The sequence below is a fragment of the Acipenser ruthenus genome, chromosome 19, assembly GCF_902713425.1.
Source record: "Acipenser ruthenus chromosome 19, fAciRut3.2 maternal haplotype, whole genome shotgun sequence".
Taxonomy (NCBI): Eukaryota; Metazoa; Chordata; class Actinopteri; order Acipenseriformes; family Acipenseridae; genus Acipenser; species Acipenser ruthenus.
Genome location: NC_081207.1, coordinates 21,394,923 through 21,417,009, shown reverse-complemented (window position 1 = coordinate 21,417,009; position 22,087 = coordinate 21,394,923). Strand labels below are relative to the sequence as shown.

Here is a 22,087-nt window from a genome sequence, read left to right as displayed (position 1 = left end):
GTTTTTTTTTAATGATACTGATGGCTCTGATGTTTAATTACAGATGTGGACATTTATGAATCACCCCATGGTGTTCATAAATGTGCTTGTTATCTTTTTATAATGTTTGATTGCAAGGATCTGAAAGGAAACGTTGAATCTGCAAGTCTTCTAGCTCTAACCTGTCTGTCCTTGATTAGAAAACCTTGGAAAAGCGACTTTAAAAGTTAAAGTGAAGGCATTGTTTGGAACCACTTGGTAACAAAGCTTTTTCACGCAAAAAATACATTTTGGCATTAAATAACTATTATTATTCCTGTTTTAGACGACCTCTCTCTGAACCCCTGGATTTGGGAAGACCCCGAGAGCTGACTGGTGGAGTGTCGATGTTGTCGTCTCCGGAGATCCCGTACTCGGCTGTTGGGCCCTACAAGGACTTCACTGAGAAAACTGAAACTGACAGCAGGAAGTCCTTGACAATCCCCATCAACAGGGAAGAGGACAACCCTCTCAGTGGTCATGGAGTCAGGCAGCAAATGGGACTGTTCTTAAGGTCAAGCGGGTCAGGGGAGCTGCCTTCTGGGAAAAACATTTGTGCCCTGCAGCAGATCTGTGAGGAGGAGGAAGAGGAAGAGGAGGAAGCAACATCGATTGCATTGCCAGATTTGAACTGCAAGGACCGTAATCAGAATTTGGGTTGTGCTCCTCTGAAAAACCAGGAGCAAACAGAAGGAGCAAAACACTTTGAACTCTTAGGATTCTGTCCTCGCTCTAAAGAATGCAGCAAAAATACGAGTTCTGTTGAAGGGCTAGGAGGTACTTTTGAGGAGCAAGATGGTATGGAAGGAAACCAGGGTCTAGAAGGCAAGGAAGTTCTTGAAGGTCATGAAGGCCTGGAAGAACTGGAGCAAGACAGACATTTTATAAAAAGCAGAAGTGTTCAAAGTGTTTTGGATGTAGAAAGCAGCCAAGTACTAAGACACCATAACATTGTTGAAGGCAAAGAAGGTTTAGAATTTCAGGAACTTAAAGGTTGCACAGGTCTGGAAGTTAATGGGGATCTAGGAAGCAAGCCATGCCTTCATGTTTATACATGTCTAGAGGGGCAGACAGTTATTGAAGGAAACAAGCATATGGAAGATAAAAGCCTGGAAAAGCAGAATGTTCAGGAAGAACATTTTCCAGAAATTCCTTTTAAACTAGATGACCATGAAAGTACTGGGGAGCAACTAGAAGGCAAGAATGGTTTAGAAACACAAAGCATGTCAGCAGAATGCCAGAAAGTTTTAGAAGACTCTGTTAGACAATGTCAGGAAGTTGAAAAAGATCAAGGTTTTTGGAAAATGCAGGGAGAACGAAATTTAGAGAGCCAAGATGTTTTAGACAATCACGAAGTTCCAAAGGGACACTATATCGTTAATGAGGAAGAACCTTTAAAATATACTACAGTTCAGAGTCGGAGCTCACAGAATCCAGAGAACCAAAACTATCCAAGTATGGAACACAACAGTCTTGACAACAACAGCAGCAGCGATTCGCAGACAGTTGTCGAAGTACAGAACGAGAAAACCCTATCTAATTGCATTAGGAGTAGGACGCAGTGCTGCCAAGGAAAGGCCAAGGCAAGCCCAGAGAGTGGAGAGGAACCTATGAAGGAGCACAACAACAACACACCCAAGGTGGAGCAGAAAACCACAGCACCATCTGGATCACTGAAGACCTTCGTCAAGAACCATTGTGTCGACACAGGTTCGGCTGCCCTTGAACTCCAAGTAAGTTCACTTAACAAAGACAACATCTCTATTCGGCACCTGGACAGGGAAGATGGTGAGGGTTCTTTATTCGAGAGCCCCAGGAGGGTCGCTGGAGGTAAAGAGTCCACTTTTTCCAGCCAGGGGGGCCTCGCAACCAGCTACGAAATGGGTCCAGAGCCAATGATCAGGATAGATCCGGCCAAAAACAAGAATGTGAATCTGAGGGACCGGCTTCTACAGTTCCCTTTGTGTGAGAAAGCCCTTTCATTTAAAATCAAGCCCAGTTCGAAGGAAAGTCTGATGCCATTTGGACAGTTTAATTGCTGCCATGTACTCTAGACAGAGTCAGAGTGATTCTGTAACTGGCAGCTTGAGATGGCCAAGGATTGAGCAAGATCTCCAGATTTTATTTTATTACATACTATAGACTGAATAAATGGGAGTTAAAATTATATTTTATTTTATTTTATTGTATACCAGAGGCTGAAGTAACTTCTGTCAATCATTTTCCCAGCCTGACTAGGATGTACTGATCTTAATACAGAAACTGGACTGATTTATGCAGCTGTTTCTGATTTATTTTATTTTAATCCATACTGGAAATTAGTTTTCAAATCAGGATAACTACTTGTGAATGCAACTATTTCAATCAGTAGGGCTCATTTTATTTACATGAAACCCTGCTTTAGCTTTTCTAACATCAGCTGGCTGAATGATATGTATTGATGTAAAACTAACCAGGGAGTTTAACACTGCATGCTAGGAATGCTTGACTGATCTGCCTTGCTCGTGGGAATTCTTCATCAGAGCCCTAGTCCTGCCTGAAATTAGTTTCCAGGTCTGACTTTAAGGGATCGTTTCTTCAGGCACAAGGAAGAAGAGCAGAAGCTGAGATTCCCCACACCAGTGTTCTGGAAGCAGGCAGCACTGATGGCCAGTAGTGACTCCTTTAAGCGAGTTTCAGTGCAGTTGAGCACAGAAGGGGAGAAACTGGGGCTAAAAACAGCCATAAACCACTAATAGCTTGTTTCCATTTTGGCACTGATTCTGATAGATGCATGATCTAATAAAGATCTTGACAGCCGTTTTGAAGGTTGATTTGAGATATGTAACCAAATTTCAAATTTGATTGTTATATAATCTGTGCTTCTTGAGGGTGGCAGCAAGCATCCTTTTAAAGACAATGACTATTTTTTTTTAAAACCAGAATAAACCAGTTAATCCCAGCCACAGTGGTTTTAACCATTAGTTTATATATATATATATATATATATATATATATATATATATATATATATATATATATATATATATATATATATAATTTACAAAGCTTTAAGTTGTGAGTTTAATTTTGTAAAGCCTGTTTTTATGAAGTCACATTTTCTTGAAAGTGCAAAGGGCATTTTTTAAAGTGTAAGTTATGCATTACTTTTATAAATTAAATTATAATTAGTTATAATCAAAAATTGTAAACTACTTTTAAGCCCCTAAGTAAATTTATTAGTGAGTTCATCCTTAAAGCTTTGTGTATAGGGCCTCAAACCTACAAAGTTTTGGTAGTCTTCACCTATTGGTGGAATAAGTGTTCAATATGTAAGTTATCTAATATATGCTGTAGAGTTACACACTGGGGCTGATGTAAGATGTATAGCCCCAGAGATTACTCTTAAGAGTCTGAATGTCAAATTCTGGTATTCACTGCCTTCAACAAAACACAAGGGGCTAGATGCTCATAGTTCTTTACTCTAAAATGTCATAAGCTTGTTTTTTTGTTTTGTTTTTCCAGAAAGGAAAAAAGCATCGAATAAAGCAGAGATAAACAACCCCAACATTTAAATAAGGGGTTTGTTAACAGCCAGTTTTGTTTTAGAATTGTACATTTTTTATTTTTTTTCCCCTTTTCAGAAATAAATGCGCGCATGACAATTTGAAGTAATTAGCTTTGAGAGTCTAGCCCAATATGTAGGCCTATATCAAGGATATTGACACACAAAAAATATTTGATACATGTTCTGTTTAACCCAGAAGTGAAATTCTGTGTAACTTGGCAATATTTAAAAGATCGACTGTAGGTATCCCTGCCTCCCTCCCTCCTGTTTGGTGCACTACAAGTGCTTGGCTTTAAATGCTGTTTTAGACTCTGCTTTGACATTTATATATATATATATATATATATATATATATATATATATATATATATATATATATATATATATATATATATATATGTGTGTGTGTGTGTGTGTGTGTGTGTGTGTGTGTGACGGTAGATTGGAAAGCCTAGCTAAATTCTCCATCTTTTTCAGATTCATTTATTTTTATATTTATTTATTTAAAAATATTTAACCAGAAAAACCCTCAGTCAGTTGAGTGTCTTGTTTTAATAAGCGTCCACAAAGATGCACTTACCCTGAACATAATCAAAGCCATTATATGTAACACTGTATTAAAGTAAAAAAAGATCTATCCCGCAAATAAGAATAGGTGGTGAAGGTTTTATTTTACCCTCATGAATTAACTACAAAACAAAGGATGCCATATAGTAGTTTCAGTAAAATAAAAAAATGTATGTAATATGTGTATTTCAGGCAAAAAAACATACATAAAGTGGACTTATTTTGTATTCCCTGCCACTGCCATTTCTTCACAATAAACAGTGGTCATAGACACATTTTCATAAAGTCATAACATCATTACTGAGGCTTACTAATGCCTTTTTTTTTAGCTGAACAAGCAAATGTAACTGTCAAATGTAATTTGAATAAACACTTAAAGTAGAATCAACTTGGAAAAGGGGGCATTGTACAATGAAAATAAATCTATAAGTGATGTAATTTCTGGTGGACACAGATTTTTGCCTTTTGAATACATGTCAAGAAATGTTTGTTCAAATATTTGAATAATATTTGTCCCAGCACTACTTTTAACTAATGATTTATCATAATGTTATTCAATATGTCTTCTCTTCAGCATATATCAGCATTCAGACTGATCAGCTGTACCATAATAATTAGGGTCAACTGGGCGTATTATCATATAGTTTTAACATGCTTTAGAAGGTTGTTTGCAGTAAACATCAGCTATAGCAAATATGCAGTTGTGTCTGTTTTATATCTAATGCATTCCCCTAAACCTTTATTAATCCACATTGTCTTTTCTATGACTTTATTTTAGACCCATATATGATGACTAACTGAAATACATCTTTCTCTTTCACGAACATCAGACGTGAGGTTATCTCTTGGCTTTTTATCCCCTGTAGTGTCTTTTTCTTCTTTACCCCCTCTTATCGACAAGCTTTTTAAAGCTGGTTGCAAGTTTTCCAGTATTTAGAAATATGTTTTCAAGGTGTTTTGAAGTCATTCCAGTTCATTTGTTACAGTTTTCTGTATTTTGTATTTTCATTTCTTTCACATGCACTAAAACACTGTAAAGCATAATGTTAGTGATAGTGCTCAGTTCTATCCAGTTGTTGATCAAGCTTCTTATCATATTTACTTAACATATTTATGAAATATTAAATGAAACTGAAACATACCAGATAAAAATGTGTTCATTTCACAAACAGAAAAGCTGCCTTTACCTCATTTGCCCTCGACAGTTGTGCACCAACCAGTGGCAGATAATGTCTGCATCGAGTGATTTAAGGGTTAATCAATCTGATTGAATTATCTCTCAGTGTTTGCCGGAAGATGTTTTTGTTTGCCATGTTTAATCAGAGGTTAAATCTTGCCCAGGACTATAGTCCCACAATTCCCTGCAGTGATACTGTTTCAGAATGATTTTATATTAAATGGATAAAAAAAAGATATAAGAAGAATAACCACAGATAAAATATGAGTGGTTTTATTTAGTTCTTTATGAAATCACACTGTCAAATTGTTATTGATTGGTTCTCAGTAATTGTGCAGACGAGACATTTGTTTTGCGTTGTGTAATTAACACATTTCAGTGAGGTTGTATTCAATTTTAATAATTACCTAACAAATTAAAACAGGTTAAAGAAAATGTGGACCTGCTAGATTAAAAATAGGTTTACATTTGGCATGGATCCCTCCTTTTATATTAGGTGTAGAATTAAGGTTTTAAATAGACTAGCCAAGGTTCATTTGAAACCTGGAGTCTTAAAACTTAGGTAAATAAAATTACACATTTTCTTTTGTTAAAAAAAAATCTCTATGGGGTATAAGGAAGGAAATAGAAAACTTAGGAAAAAAATAACTAATAATACCATGAATGACTGGAAACAATAGAAAACAACTGTATCTCTGTCAGCAACTACAGTATGCACTTCCATTCCTTCACACTGTGTTTGTGCTATTTGGGCCCGTGGTCTAAATAAATAAGAAAGTACTTGATATAAATGTGGTTTTGATGTTGTAACTGGCACTTTTTCACCCTTCGGTGTTGTGTATTGTAACCCCTGCTTTCACTGAACCCAGTGCCCAAGCAGTAATTACTGTTCTGATATTTTAACCCTTATATGCAACCCCTTCTTACCCCACTCAAAATAAAGTATTTGCTAACTGTTAAATTAACTAATACTTCTTCACTGTAACTTTTTATTTATTCCATTGCTGCATAGAATATAAAACTACAATTGTGTAAAAAAAATTAAATAAATTGTAAATAAAAATATATTTCATTTTCACACCAGTCCAGTTAACGAGTGTTTATTTTTTTACATAACATTGGGAACAAAATTCAGGATTCATGGGAGTTTGGGAGCAGCTTTGTGAGTAGCTGAAGCACACCAAAAATGTATATGGAAACTTTCAATAGTTGATAATACAAGTTAATAAATTGCTTTGTCATTGTTCTTGAAGAGAACAGTACCTTGTCGGTGTCCAGTACTTGGTCCTAACACTATCAGGAATACATTTCAGTATCAGGCTGGTGTGTGCCTATTTTCAAAGGACTACAGATACAACATACAGATAACCAAATCTGCTATGGACACCCCATGCAATATCCTTCCTTTTGTCTGTCAGGGTCTGTAAAATTGACCCAGGAACGGTGGTACTGTACCTGCAGGCACTGACTAATTACATTTTCCAGCTCATCCCCGGTACTCAGTTGTATTGAGTTCTGGGGACTGTGCCAGCAACTGGAATTGCTGGAAGATTGGCTACAGTTCTTCATATAAATGAAAATTAACACCACACTCCAAATGACTAACTGGTCCCAGGACCATGTTAACAAGAGCATGCAAAAACTATTACTCGGTCATCCACAGCTTAGGCACTCAGGATTTGCTGTTGCCTCAAAATAATTTCACGTTATTGCATAAACAATAAAACAGCTAATAGGTTTGTGTCTAAGTGTCTGTGTTTATATGGAGGACTATTTTAGTATTCTAGTGACAAGATAAAGAAAGAGAGGCTTTGATATGCTCTTGTAGAAATAATTCCATCGTTTTCACTTGCCATCAATGCACTCCTAAAGAATGCAGACTGCTTAACTGTTTTCTCACAACTAAACCGCATATGTGTACAATGTACCTGTCCCAAGATGCATCATGGCTTTTTTTTAATGAAAAAAAATCACTATGTTCCTCTTCTTCAGAAACCTCAAATATAATTTATACACAATAGAATACAAATATGATACTATTAATAACAATATCAGCTTTTGTGAAATAAGCCTCTGCACAGGCAGCTGAAATATTATTATTATTATTATTATTTTTTATTTATTTATTTATTTATTTATTTATTTATTTCTCAGCAGACGCCCTTATCCAGGGCGACTTACAACCGTTACAAGATATCACATTATTTTTACATACAATTACATTATTTCTTGCACATTATTTTTACATACAATTACCCATTTATACAGTTGGGTTTTTTACTGGAGCAATCTAGGTAAAGTACCTTGCTCAAGTACCTTTACCTCCTGTATGTATCTTCTCTAACACAATGCTATATTAAAAAAAATAAAATCTAAAAGCTGTCATGAGAGTCATTAAATCTCTCCGAGTGAATATAGACATTGCTGCTGAATGCCCATCAAGCCCTGTAAGTGACAGATCTTAGCTTCCATTGATATGGACGAGCCATCATTAGGCAGTGTGTTGGGTTTTAGATTGAACAGATGACTTCAGGAATGGTCTTGATTGTAAAGTTCTTGTTCCAGGGCAGCAAACATGTTTTTCAGATTAGGAATCAAGAACAGTCTTTTGCCATTGACTCCCCATTAAAAAGCAAGCTGAATGGCAGTCCTCCCATTGTGTGAAGTGGCTGAACCACACAGGACTCTGAAGCGTCATTTTATATGAATCCAGGATTGAATCTCCTTATGTAAGTGTACCGATGGCTTTAGGCAACTGAAATTAAAATAAATACATGGTGAGGATTACAATGTGTAGCATGAAATTTTAACTGGCTCTGGGGGAGGGGGAGGGTGTAATATATATATATATATATATATATATATATATATATATATATATATATATATATATATATATATATATATATATATATTCCTTGATAAACGGACAGTGAAAGAACCTGCAACCGATATTCTTTTGCAACTAGCCCAACTCGTCCTTTCTTTGAATTGTTTCTCCTTTAATTGAGACGTTTATAAACAAATTACAGGTGTCAGCATGGGAACAATGCCTGTCTTTTTATGGGATGGATCGAAAATAAAGTTTTTCAGCAGTACAAGGGACATACACCAATATTATTTCTTCGATACATTGACGACATATTTGGCATCTCCGATAACACTAATGAAGATTTAATGGATTTCATACATTATATTGACCAGTTTCATCCAGCTCTAAAGTATACATGGAACATTTCTAAACAAATTTCTTTCCTAGACATTACCATCATGGTTTCTAATTGTACCATCAATACAACAATCTTCTACAAAGAAACAGACTCTCATTCATATCTAAGATACGACTCCTCACATCCCAAAGCTTGTAGCAACTCCATTCCATACTCCCAATTACTAAGACTGAGATGCATTTGCAGTGATGATAGTGATTTTTTTAATAAAACAAATGACATGTGTGCATTTTTCAGAAATTGTGGTTTTCCAGACACTATACTTAGAGAAGCTCAGTTAAGAGTATCGACAATAAACAGAAAGGATGCCTTGTACAAAACCAAAACACAGAATACCAACAATCGTATTCCCCTTGTTCTTACATATCATCCTATGACCAAAAAAGTACAACACATCATACAAAGAAATAGTTGGCATTCTTCAAGATGATCCTTCTACAGCTCCTATTTTCAATAACCCTCCTCTAATGTCATACAGAAGAGACAAAAATCTAAGAGAGCATCTGGTCCACAGTAACATTCGACCCAATCTTAAGGGTACGTTTCCATGCAATAGGTCACGTTGTGCAACTTATAAATACATTCACAGCAACACAGTAGTTAAGGGAGCAAAATCCTCATTTACTATCCATGATACTTTTACTTGCATTAGTAAAGGAATAGTATATTGCATTGGCTGCATCAAATGTAACAAGCTATATATTGGTCAAACAAAATGACGCTTGGCTGATCGCTTTGTGGAACATCTGAGAATTACAAATTTACACCTCCACCTTTCCTGTCACCAGACATTTTAACAGAAATGACCACACTATAGAAGACATCACAATTTGTGGAATGGTTCAATGCTATGGAACTAATGCTGTCAGGAAACAAAAGGAATGTGAACTTATTTTCAAACTAGGCACTTTGGAGCCATTTGGAATGAACATTCTATTCTGAGATCATCATCATCATCATCATCATCATCATCATCATCATCATCATCATCATCATCATCATCATCATCATCATCATCATCATCATCATCATTATTCTGGAATTTTGTTTAAAAGACTACTTGTTTGTTTTTTATCAACTTCTTAAAGCACTGTTTTTTTGTATTCAGCCGATGAAGGGCTTGTAGTCCGAAACGTCCTGATAATTGATTAGTAATATATTATTCTACCTTTTTAAGTACCTGAAATATCCTTTTCTTTTTTCTTTTTTCCTATATATATATATATATATATATATATATATATATATATATATATATATATATATGAATGAATGAAGGATTAAGATGCTTTGGTTATTTACCTGTTTTGAGAGCTTGGCGACTCCGAAATTCAAGCTGAGCAACTTTTATCCTCACCCACCTGGGGAGGTCTGGAATCACAAACGCTATAACAACCTTCAGAATGATGAGTACATGCTGCAACACAGAGGAAAACCATGAGGGAGGGGAACTAACTGGGAGAACAGGCAAAAAAATAGATCAAAAGAATATGTTTAATAGCTGGAGGTACCTCAGTGTCATACAGGTTTATTTATGATGTCTAATTATAATTTAGAGTCACAATGAAATGAACTGCCAGTCAGAGTCAGTTTGCCTAACTGTTAGTAAATTCCCATTGTGAAGCTCAGACACACATAGTGTTCATGTTTTAAGTCTCCACAAGCAGAAACTTATCAAGGGAGACCTTTACAGGGAGATAAAGGTCCGAAAAGCTATTGCATTATGACTCTGGTTTAGCAGAATTAAGTTAGTGCATTTTTTCAACATAATTATACAGCTTGAGTACACGATTCAACAGAACCACCTTTAGCACTGGACCCTAGCCTGCATTGAGTGTTCCTACCTCCAAAGCAATGGCACAGAGTAGGGCATTTCGAAAGCTAACCCCATTCTCTTGGCAGTAACCTTTGACCTGAGGAGAGATGAGGATGAGCCAGCAGTTGGAAATCACTGACACAAACCCCAGGGCTTCAAACGCTGTCTAAGGAGAGAGGGAGGTTTTGTTCATTACATACAGTACAGATGGAATTGTTGTGCACTAAATTTGTGAATCATTTCAACACTGAGCTATTGATAGTGAGTTATTATCCTCACATTTCAAGAACATCTGATGGGTGCAACCCAGGGCATAGCAAAACCAGAGGGAAGACACAAAGTCAGAAGTTCCACCTCAGCCACCGACTCATTGTGTGACCCTGAGCAAGTCACTTAACCTCCTTCTGCTTGGGTAATTGTAAGTAGCTATAAGTGACTCTGCAACTGATGCATAGTTCACACACCCTAGTCTCTGTAAGTCGCCTTGGAAAAAGGTGTCTGCTAAATAAACAAATAATAATAATAATAATAATAATAATAATAATAGATGAAACTTTTGACAAATATATATGCTACCAGTTCATAGTTAGGGATAAATGTGATTCTTTGATCTAATGCATCTTAACTCATACACCACCAGTATACAGGTCTAGGAAACACTTATACAGATAGCTTTCTAATTCCACTGTAAACAGCAGACTGGGAAACTAATCTAATACATGAACTGTATACACAAATTCCCGTTTTTTAAATGTTCAATGTATAACTGAATTTGATCATATAGAAATCCTGTGGTTGCTTTGTGCTATTCCTGCCCTGCACTGTACCTTCTGACTGCTATCCAGCTTGCTGCACTTGTTTCTTTCTTACTCTACCTGCCAGATCCCGATGTTGGCAGCAGGAGCCACAAAGGGCTTTCTGAAGAGCTTGCACAATTTCAGAGCGTCAGTGCGGATCTCAGTCACATTGTTGAGAAAGAGCAGGGCTGCTGTGAGCGGGTACACGCAGGAGAAGAGACTGAGGTAGCCAAACTGCACAAAGAGCTCGATGTACTCAGCAAACAACCCCTAAAAGTAGAGCAAAAATTAGACTTTACCAGTGGTGAGCTGTACCAACTGAAACAAACAGCAGCTTAATGATCAGCGGTATAACTGGCAGATATAGTCTGAATGTATCATTTGTTCCCTGCTAAATCTAAATCATGACACATAGGACCCTAGTAAAAAAGAATGTTTCTCATGAATAATCTATATTATTTAGTCCTGTATTTTTTGGTGAAGGAGGAATATGCAGACATATGTAAACTATATTTTTAATTAAATCAGGCAGGTCTTTTATTACAGTGAAATCCAAAAAGGTAGACAAATTCACCAGCTTGGACAACACTGTTTTTGGAAAGGCAAACCATTTATACTTGAACTGATCGTGTGAAAACTGTTCTATCTAAAATCAACTCCCCGGATGTATTTCAGCGCTATATCCTTGATACACAATAATTCCTTTTCATGTGTTGGACTCTTCTGTAGTACAATGCAGACTCACAGGGTATTCCGACTGGCAGCTCTGGGCACGGAGCTTGTCAATATGCGGGTCAGCTTCTCTCTGCTTCGTCCCCTGGCTCGGGAAAAATCTCTCCAGCAGGTACGGCACCAGCGCCTCTGTAACCTGGTTTATTATCTGACTGACAATCAACAGGGATGCCAGCCTCTTCAGAGGGGGAGAAACACAGGCACTCATTAATACGCTAAGAAAGGGTCACCACAGGCTCGTCTCAGTGGTGAGGGTTCTACACATTCCGAGTCAGCTGCCAAACATCATTGACTTTCATAGCTTGTTGGTTTCATTAAACATATTTTTAAATAGCACCCTGAAATGAGTGCTTTGTGTGAATCTTGTGCTTATTTTACATACTTAGTGTTACAGAACCCCCTACAACATTTCCATGAAATACATTACTGTACCTTTTCTGTGTCCCATGTGGTCCATATTGCTGCGTTATTTTGGTGACTTGACATTTTTAGTCACCCATCATGGGTTATAATAAATCAACTGGGCAATACAGTTCTCAAAATTTACTCTGGAGCATTTGACTGTAAACCTTATAAACATTGCAGTGTATTCAGATCACACACCCTCCTGCAACAATGCTGGTCTTCTGTTCCCACTCATATGCCACTCATTTCAATCACAGCACCAGAATTGTTGCAGGAGGGATTATGAACTGGATGCACTGCATTGTTTAACAGAAAAAATCTTGAACGCTCCGATATGGATAACATGGGGCACAGCAAAGGTAAAGTCATGTGTTTCTTGTAAGCACTGCAGGGGGTTCTGTAACACTTGTAAAGATACATAGACACAAAATGACAGGCCCATCTCTTTATGACAACGTGATGATAATGTTAAGAACCGTTCCTCTTGGGTCTGTTAAAATGGAAGTAAAGTCAACTCTTTCCTATGGTATACACATAGATATCTTCAGGCAAGTTCATTTTAAAAACAGAAAAGAATAGAAGATAGAAAAAAACTACAAAAGTTGCACTATCACAATATATTTACCAAAATATATTAGAATGTATATAAAAAAATAAAAAATTACATTTCCATTTTATAATGGTTTTTAAATATCCCTACCTTTCTGAGCAGCTCCAGGTCTTGCTTGTAGAAGGCGATATAAAACAATACAGCAAAACAGTTGATGAAGCTAAACTGCAATGGCAAGGAGAGCACAAAGTGAGTAATTTCCAGGCCTCACCAGGTGCAGATTGACAGTGACAGTAACGAGGGACAAAAACTCACACCTACCACCAAAACCTTCAGAGTATAGTGTTTCTGGAAGTCTGACTCCACTCTGTGATTCTCTGGAAAAAGAAAGAGAAATGAATTAGACAACAAAGATGAGAAACCCTGTGTGACAGAGAAAAAATGATTCTTGGTGTTAGATCTCCCTCCCGACCTGTGAGGGCACTGTGTAAAGGGAACAGAGTACCCTGGACTAAATGGCATGACAGTTTATTCCCAGGGTTAGGTCGAAGTCGGCCATCTAGAAAGGGGGCAGAGCTACGGTACACGAACTCAATGACCTGTTTCCTGTCCTGTGGATGCGCTCGTTGACCAAGGGGTCATGGGTGACATTATAAAAAGGAGACGTAGTGATGTGATCTGTTCCTTTGTGAATGGTTACGTTAAATGACCAGAAGGAGAACCTGTGATGTGAAACGTGAAGTGTTTTATTTGTTTTTGTTTGCTGTTAATAACACTGTTTGTAATTATTTGGACGGCTAACACGATCTGGAGCTGTCGCCAAAGGCCAGCACTAAACTCGGATCAATAACACTGCACTTTTGTTTGCACTAAAGAACTGTATTCACCACGAGCACTAGAGCATGCACTGTGGACTGGCGTTTGTGTTTGTGTATGTGTTACGTGTGGGTGAACTAAAAATGGCACTGTTATTATTTCGGGGCCAACCCACGGATTACAGGTTCATTACCATTGTTATTATTTACTGTTGTTTTGCCATCAGGCCATTGGATTTAAAAACCATTAAACAATATTGCACCTGAATTATAATGGTCTGTCTGTTTATTAATCACTGCTGCATTACCTTCACCTGCACTCAGTTAACCACTTTGCCACAACCTGCCATTAGCAATGTGCACAGGGTGTATAGCCAACATGGGCAGCCAGGACTGCACTGTGTAAGCATTTGAAATTGTCACCTACCACGGCCAGCATGTCAGTGTGTACTATATATTAGATGGGTTTCCAATTAGTTTTAGTTCCTATCTTTGTACATTTAGAAATACTAAAAGAAATGTAATAAATTCAACGACAAACGTTTGGACTAGCAGTCTTTTCAATGTCTACAAATATTTAAAAAAAGACTTCGAGTCGAAGGGTTTGTAATTGAATTTATTATGATTCTTTTTTTTTGTACATGTTTTTGTATGTTGGCTGCATGTTTTGTTTATTACAGGGCTATGTATAACGCAGTATGTGACAACCTCAAGCATCTGCTGTAAACAACATCTAGCATGACAGCCGCTCATTGGACACTGTGCTGTTCTTTGCGTGTATCCATGTCCATAAGGAACGTTGGGCTTTATGTTCTGCTTTCCCTTATTAAGCTGTATTGAACTATCCTAGTTTAATGGACCGTTATATTTGAGAATAAAGGACATTTAAGAGTAAAAGGGTTATATGAAACCATGTGAATATAGCATTGTTTTTCTTACCTTCCTAAATTAAGTCATGTGTTCCTGTTTTATTCCTAACAATTAACAAACATTTGACTATGAGACATTGTATTATTTCAGTAGGGGTAGGCAGCTTACCCCACTCTGTCAGCATGTGTGCCACTGTCTTGTAGACATTGTTCATGAAGTCCACGTACAGTATGTGCAGCACTGAGGGAAGGTACAGCAGAGGCAAAGAGAGCCACGAGGGCTCTCGGCTGTAATAATCCTTCACACACCACTCTAAGTAAAAGTAGGCCACCATCCCCATCACTGTGAGCCACAGGAAGGCACACACCACAGGGGTGGACACAAACCAGATCCTTCTCTTCCGCTCAGCACTGGGGAAGTACGGCTCCCAGCGTTTCGTTACTGGGTTGTGTCCCATGGTGCCCCGGTAGTTGGGTCGCGGCTCTTCGAAGGTGCTGTTAAGCAACAGGGTCCCCCAACCGTAAGCGAGCTCTGCACTCCGTCTCTTCCATAGTTCCAGGACCACTGTGGACCAAACCACATTGAAGATGGCCAACAGGACATGGCCATTCACAGAGTGCCAGGGAAGGAAGTACAGTATGGCACCCAGAACAGCAGGGAGCAACAGTGAGACGGTATAGAAGCCCAGGAAACTGAAATAGAAAGCCACAGGCCCACCGAAATAGGAGTGGATGTAATCTGTGTGGGGAAAGAAAATGAATATAATTAACCAAGAAGGAAACTCTATATATGATTGAATGTGAAATAAACAAGAAGTAAATTTGATGTTACGCTACAGACAGTTTTACTGAGACGGATTAGCACTATAATTGCATTGTGCTGAGCTGTGTGATGCAGATACAACATAGCTATAATGTTGTCACTGTCGTTTTAATATTGTGAACTGTATTTTAACCTGCTTGAATGTAAATCTTGTGAAATACTTTATTTTTAACCTCAGATACCTTATTTGTCATTTGGTGCTCATCTACTGTGTTATACTGTACCCACATTTTTCCCTCATTCGGACTGCTTGCTCACTGAATATCTTGGTATCTCTGGATAGATTATATTTTAAGTGATTCATCAAATGCTATATACAATGTTTGTGAACAATTGGAATCATGCGTATGAAATACTGTTCCCCTCCTGCTAGTGCTAGATTTTATTGTGAGCACAGAGAACACTCCAGCTGAGCTTAATTAACACATAATTAACTTTGCAGACATTCATTTTGTTAGTTTTCTTGTATCCATCCTTTTTCCTTCAATAAACACATTCCTAATCGCAGGGTCGGGTAATGTAGCTGCTTGACAGAACCATCAAGGGACCATTTTCCATTGGCCAACAGATGGTATACAGAAATTAGATCTAAATGTGAAAAATAATGGATAATTATCTGTACTGTTGTGGGTCCCATTTGATTTGCTGGTAATGCAAACTTTTAAATAATTTGGTAGCTGTGCTTTCTATGTATTTTTAGAATAATTACACACCACAGTACACATCACGGGGCCCAGACAACTGGCTTTATCCTTACCTAACGGCAGCTCCCAAGAACTAAACAGAGAGTACCACTGTTCTGAGAAGGCGCTCAGTTTCTCTTTGTCATGCAGTGGGTACATAGTCTTCACTATTCCGCTCTTCTCCAGCTTCTGAACTAAAGCAACAAGAAAGTGTAAATCACATGAAACTGACAGGATTCTTTTTAATTTTTTTACACTTGATCCTCTATCCTTTATTATTGCAGAATACCATACTTCAAAATTATCTTTTTCTTTTATTAAAGTCATTAACAAAATAGTTCCATAAATGTCTGCCATTCACATCAATTTATTATATAGATTGAAATGTGCAGTTTTGAAAAAAGCACACATTATAGCAAACATGTACTTTCTTTTCAAAAAAACATTGACATGCTTCCAGCCTGTAATATGCTTTGACCCAGAATATACTGCTGAGGTGAAATGACCCAGGAAGTAAAAATGCAAACAGAGACAACAGAAAAATAAACCCTACATCTGTGCTATGTACAGCATGCGTTTGTTTTGAAACTGTACATGTGTGGCTGTGACCGAGACCGAATGGTGCTTGGTGTTAGATCTCCCTCTCGACCTGTGAGGGCACTGTGTAACGGGAACAGAGTACCCTTAACTAAATGGCACAACAATTTATTCCGTAGGGTAGGTGGAAGTTGGTCATTTAGGAAAGGGGCGCAGCTACGGTATCCAAAACTCAATGACCCAAACGGTAAACGGCGTGGCATCCGAGGACTGCAGGAGCAGATGCGCTCGTTAACCTAGGGGTCATGAGCGAGGATATAAATAGGGGTCATAGTGGACGTGATCTGTTCCTTGGTAAATGATTAGTGTTGAAAACCTACAAGGAGTCTCTGGACATTGTTAATTAAATCAATAAACACCCTTGCACCTGGAAATCATTGTCTGTCTGTTTTGTATCCGCTCTGCACTGCACTCACCTGTATTCACTCATCACTTTGCCACAGTGACCTATGGAGCTAATGGAAGTTCAAAATAGCTAAGATTTATGGAATTATTTTGTCAGCTACAATTACCTTAAATAGTTCTGAGAGTAGTTAATTTGACATTTTTTTCTTACTTACATATCGGCTCTCCAGGGTACAGACTCCCTTTGTCCTTGGAACAGCCAGGGATCGACTCATTAGTGCCAGCTTTTAAATCATCCAGCTCGTTTTTAGCAATGTATTGCTGTTCTGCCAGAGTCAGGAGCTCTTCAATATTGTCTAAAATGAATAACAGAAAACAAATTACAATTACACATTTAGAGAAAGGTAGGCTTGGTCTATATAAAATGGATTAACCAATAAGGTTAGCGCAGCTAAGTGAACCTCGCCCCTAGAATTACAGCATGCCTCCAATATAAAAATACTTGTTTCACAGATCTTGAGTGTGAATTTTATACAATGTTATGGTACCTGCGTTTTTGAAGCTGGCTCTGTCCGGGTATGAGAAGGCCAGCATGGTCCCATCACGGTAGGGTTTGGAAAGCCCCAGGGCCTCAGCATTCCTCAGGAGTGTGCAGGAAGGTGCAGCGACTAGGATCATGTCACCATCGTCATCCTCGCCAGGGTGAGCCAGTAGCTGAGCCCCTAGGGGAAACACACTTTAAACACTATAACAATTACTGTTCTCCGCAAAACAAAAAAGGAAAGAAATAGGAGACTGTAAACCCCCTTAGGTTCGTCCATCACCAGGGAACTTTTCAGATAAAACCCATTCAATTAGCTTCCTGAAAGTTAAGTCATGTTTCATGGTCTTTAGTCTGAAAGGATACAATAGTAAGGCTGTGAAGTTGAATTCCAGTTAAATATATTTAATATACTGCAATGTATTTAGCCCTATTCACAACTTGTTAGGACACTAATAAACCCTCTCTTAAACAGCTGAACAGTTTTTATTAATGAACTGAAAACTAACCCCATGCGACAGAGAAATACTCAATCAGTGGGTTTAGGCTGTTTAGAAGGGACATACAGTACAGAACAGGAGGAGATGTGGTGCTGTATATTAGAGATTAGGAGGATAAAACCATTGGACATAGACTGCCAAATATGGATACCAACGACAGCACCCCTTTATACAACAATATTAGGAGATGCATGCAAGGAAGGGGACACCATAATCATGGGGGACCAACTGGTATCAACTGGTACCACCCCCAGATTGTGGAGTGACAGAGCTTGAAATGATGGAAATGGCAAATGACTGTTTCTTAACACAATTAGTAAATGCAGTTACCAGGGAGAGCACTTGCCTCGACCAAGTATTCTCATATAACCAAGACAGGGTGAACAAAATAGAAATAAAGGAATCACTTGGCACAAGCGACCACAACATGGTTAGTTTTGAAGTCTACTAGAAATGCAAAACAGCAACATCCAAAAGCTGGTCTACAATTTCTTGTAAACACTGCAGGGGTTTCTGTAACACTTTTAATATTCTAAATCCACCTGGATATTGTGGTTAAAACCACTCCCCCTCCCTTTGTTGGTTGAAGGCTGTAATTGAAAAGATGCATACCTGCAAGAGCAAAGTCCTCTTACCTTGTTTATTAGCTGGAGCCTCTATCTTGGATATGATCCATTGTTTGGTCTCTAGCCGAACTTCCTTGTTCAGCTCAATCACCAGCAGCGGCCGAACAGCATCAGTGAAGCAGCACTTGCAGGTCACTTTGGTCCAGGAACCGGAAGCTATGGTGACAACCCCCCGAGAGACCCTCTGGAACAGCATCTTGGCAATTAAACACCTAAACAAGAGTTTAAAACTTTAAACACTCAAAAATATCATCAAAAACATGTCTAAATGAGAGCTGCAAACATCAAGTCAACTGGTTTGTTGAATAGAAACCTCAAATCCCCCGTCCTAGTTTGAGAGATACTGCCATAAACTTGTCTCATGTATGTAAATGCATTGATAGGCTGAATTCGTGCTGTCTATCTCAGATGGGTGGGTGGGCTTTCTCCACACACACACCTGTATTTTGAGATTCTGTCTTTCAACAACATTACATTTCTGTAGCACCTCTCACAGTAAAGACCATCATAAAGAGCTTTATAATAAGAACTGTAAAAACAGTGAAGTAGGCCACTGGTTAAAACAAGACTTCTTCAGATTCATTTAAGTGGAAAATTGATGAAGCGCTAAAGTCCCTGAACAAATTATACACAGAATGTAAGCAAGAACTCATGGAAAATTAATTTACACCGTTGAGTATTTATGTAAGGAATGCCTTTAGTTTCATTACAATTAGATATAGCTAAAACTGTCAGTATGACATGTACTTGTATTTTACTTTTTTTTTAAAAACCCTGTAGAATGATGGTTAAATGCTCTTAGTTCTGAAAATCAGTGAATATTAAAATCGTTTTTTTTGGGGCATGTTGAAAGGCAACAGCCATTATTTGTTTGGGCATGATTTTAGGACACACCAGTTTTCTGAATTTATATTAAAGACATAAAGACAGGACAATGTGACTAATTTTACCAACCCGTTTGAATTCTATATTATATTTTAACTGCAAAGGCATAATCAGCCTGTTTTAAAACAAAATAAATGCACAGATTTTGAACTTTAACCATTACTCTAGGAGGCTGTGTGGTCCAGTGGTTAAAGAAAAGGGCTTAGAAAGGCCCTAGTTCAAATCCCACCTCAACCACTGACTCATTGAGCAAATCACTTAACCTATTTGTGCTCCGTCTTTCGGGTGAGACGTTGTTGTAAGTGACTCTGCAGCTGATGCATAGTTCACACACCCTAGTCTCTGTAAGTCGCCTTGGATAAAGGCGTCTGCTAAATAATTACTGTGTATATTAATTAATGTTTTTATGTGAACGGCTTTAAAAAAAATTAAACGTTAAACGTTAAAAATGGGATGTGGTATCTTTCTACTGTGTCACTTTTATCTGACACTAAATTCACTTTCTCCTTATCAAAATCGCAGTAAACAGTATCGCACAGTGAGCGGTTAGCATCCTCCTTGCATATCCGTTTATAGGTGGAGACGCGGTTGACGGAATTTACAGCTGTTGTTTGGACTGTCAATATCAAATAAGGCTCGTGACATGAAAATGGAAACTAACAAAACCGCTCCTCCAAACAGCACTCAACTGTCACCAGAGGAGAAAGGACTTCAGTAAACTGCTTACACCACAAAAAAAACAAGCGTTTCAAATGACGAGAAGGTGTTTTTGAAGAACAAATATCAGCTGCCACACCAGACGTTTACATAACAAAACAGTCACGCTTCAAAGAGCAAGTAGCTTCAATTTTTATTTATTTATTTATTTTTTCCCCATATCCCTTAATGTTGTATGATGTTTAAATCATTCTGAGTGGTTCTGGGTTCTATTGCTCTAATATTAAGTTATTAGCGTTGTTCTCAATATGTCCGTCTTGATTGAGCTTGTAGCATGATTTGAGTGGAATGGAACTCGATATTGGGGCTACAGAACCCAGGATCTCTCAGAATAATCTTTAAAAAATGTAATTTCAAACTACTTACTGTATTTAATAGGTGGAGATTGGGGTTGAATAATACAAATGTCTATCACGATTCATCATAATTACAGGCTATTATTGATATGTTAACATAAAGTGCTATCAAAACAATATGTCAAATTGTTATTAATTGTTAAACATCCCTTCTCAATGATTCTAGCTTCAGTCCAGCAGGCAGCTAGCAGCTTGGGGAGACAGGATGAACTGGTTTGCCCCACCCTGCACAGAAACTCCCATACACTCCCAGTCAGAGATGTGTTACACAGTGTGACAATCTTGAGCAATGGGTGTCAGGAGTTATGAGGAAGTGTGCAGCACCTGCCTGAAATGCTCACTACACAAACCAGGGAGGTGGTTTTACAGTAAACCCTGTTGGTTGATGTTTTATACCTCAAAAAAACACACACCCTCACAATGTGTATTTTGGGCAAAACAGACTACAACATTATCAAAACACAAAGGTTTTAAATACAGCAAAAGCTTAGTAAATGTGGTCCATAGGGTATTTCATTTAAGGCTTTTTATGTACAGTAAAGTTGTGTATTTCTTAATTTGTAACTTGTTTTTGAGAAATACTAAAAAAATTTGAATTGTAAAACACTTAGTAATCCCTTTAGTGTATAGTTTCAATTAGACCTTTCAACTGTCAATGCTCTTGACTAAGTGTAATAGGGAAAAAGGTTAGATAAATACTTGGATACCTCACTGGAATAGTCCATACCTCCTTCTCTGAGTTAAAAGCCTGCTCATACCACCAGGTGCAGTCATAAAATGAATTAGTTTGGTAGTCTAGGCTTAGTTACATCACAGTACATCACCACAAACAACTAGGAGTCCTGGGATGGAGTGAGGTAGGAGACTGCCACCCCCTTCACATTCTAAAGGCCCCCGATTCCCTGCCTCTAAAATGTTGCTCACTCAGCATGTGATGGAAAGCAGATTAAGAATCTCTTTTCCAGCGAGAGAAACAGGAAATGAAGAGATTGAAAGAGGAAGTGTTACCTGTCAAGAGCAATGTCCTCTTCTCATTTCACTGCTGGGCTGGCTGGCTCTCTGCTCTCTGACAAAGATCACTCTTCATGTGTAACTGAGGGAAAGCTTAGGAAAACCTCAGCCCAGGCTCCTCAGTAGAGTGGAGATATCTTTCAAGCAGCCAGTTCAACCACTTAGTGAAGAATGTGGTTTGTCTTCTTTCTCTTCTGGTAACCACCTCAAAAACATTTGCCTTTTATACACACAGTCCTAAAGCCTACTGTATACAGAGGCTTTGGATTTATGTTGGATAATTCTAAGTTTCACTTATTACATCAATCTTTTGACAGCCTATGTAGCCCGTGCATGTTCATTACAGGTGTAGTTGCATGTGTGAACAAGATTGGCTTTTTTGTAATAGTGAAATGCGTTGGTCAGATAATTTTGTTGTATATTAAAATAATAACTCAATTAAATTTTTAAAAAAGGTTTAAAATATGTTTTTGTTGTATG

At 37.9% G+C, this 22,087-nt stretch overlaps 2 protein-coding genes across 4 annotated transcripts in view; one reads left to right on the top strand and one right to left on the bottom strand.

The window, feature by feature from the left end:
* LOC117424181 (uncharacterized) overlaps positions 1-2,990 on the top strand; it is a 35,038-nt gene extending 32,048 nt beyond the window's left edge. The window contains exon 6 of the mRNA XM_034040309.3: positions 305-2,990. Within this exon, the coding sequence (XP_033896200.3) occupies positions 305-2,072 (1,768 nt within the window). The 3' untranslated portion in view covers positions 2,073-2,990. The remainder of the gene's footprint in view (positions 1-304) is intronic.
* A 4,430-nt stretch (positions 2,991-7,420) lies between these two features.
* Positions 7,421-21,781, bottom strand: ano10b (anoctamin 10b). 3 transcript variants are annotated; one of them, XM_034040192.3, is made up of 13 exons: positions 21,605-21,779; positions 18,648-18,850; positions 17,520-17,693; positions 17,187-17,327; positions 16,104-16,223; positions 14,693-15,262; positions 13,161-13,216; positions 12,990-13,064; positions 11,898-12,062; positions 11,231-11,422; positions 10,384-10,521; positions 9,842-9,956; positions 7,421-8,064 (listed from the first exon to the last, which is right to left on the bottom strand). In XM_034040192.3, exons 2-13 carry the CDS (start codon positions 18,832-18,834, stop codon positions 8,057-8,059), a joined length of 1,941 nt encoding a protein of 646 aa, XP_033896083.1. In that variant the 5' UTR covers positions 18,835-18,850; positions 21,605-21,779; the 3' UTR covers positions 7,421-8,056. The 3 variants fall into 3 exon arrangements, 2 of the variants coding, with proteins under 2 accessions (XP_033896083.1, XP_058848595.1); XM_058992612.1 differs by lacking the exon at positions 21,605-21,779 and adding an exon at positions 20,607-20,747; XR_004547859.2 differs by lacking the exon at positions 7,421-8,064 and having other exon boundaries at positions 10,384-10,517; positions 21,605-21,781.
* Positions 21,782-22,087: the final 306 nt, after the last annotated feature.

Excerpts from the sequence above, each read along its gene's own strand:
- ano10b (XM_034040192.3), bottom strand. The coding sequence starts at position 18,834 with ATGCTGTTCCAGAGGGTCTCTCGGGGGGTTGTCACCATAGCTTCCGGT. Across the intron at positions 13,065-13,160 it reads ATACTCTGAAGGTTTTGGTG|TTTAGCTTCATCAACTGTTT; the intron begins GTAGGTGTGAGT and ends TTGCCATTGCAG. Across the intron at positions 10,522-11,230 it reads CCAACATCGGGATCTGGCAG|ACAGCGTTTGAAGCCCTGGG; the intron begins GTAGAGTAAGAA and ends CTCTCTCCTTAG.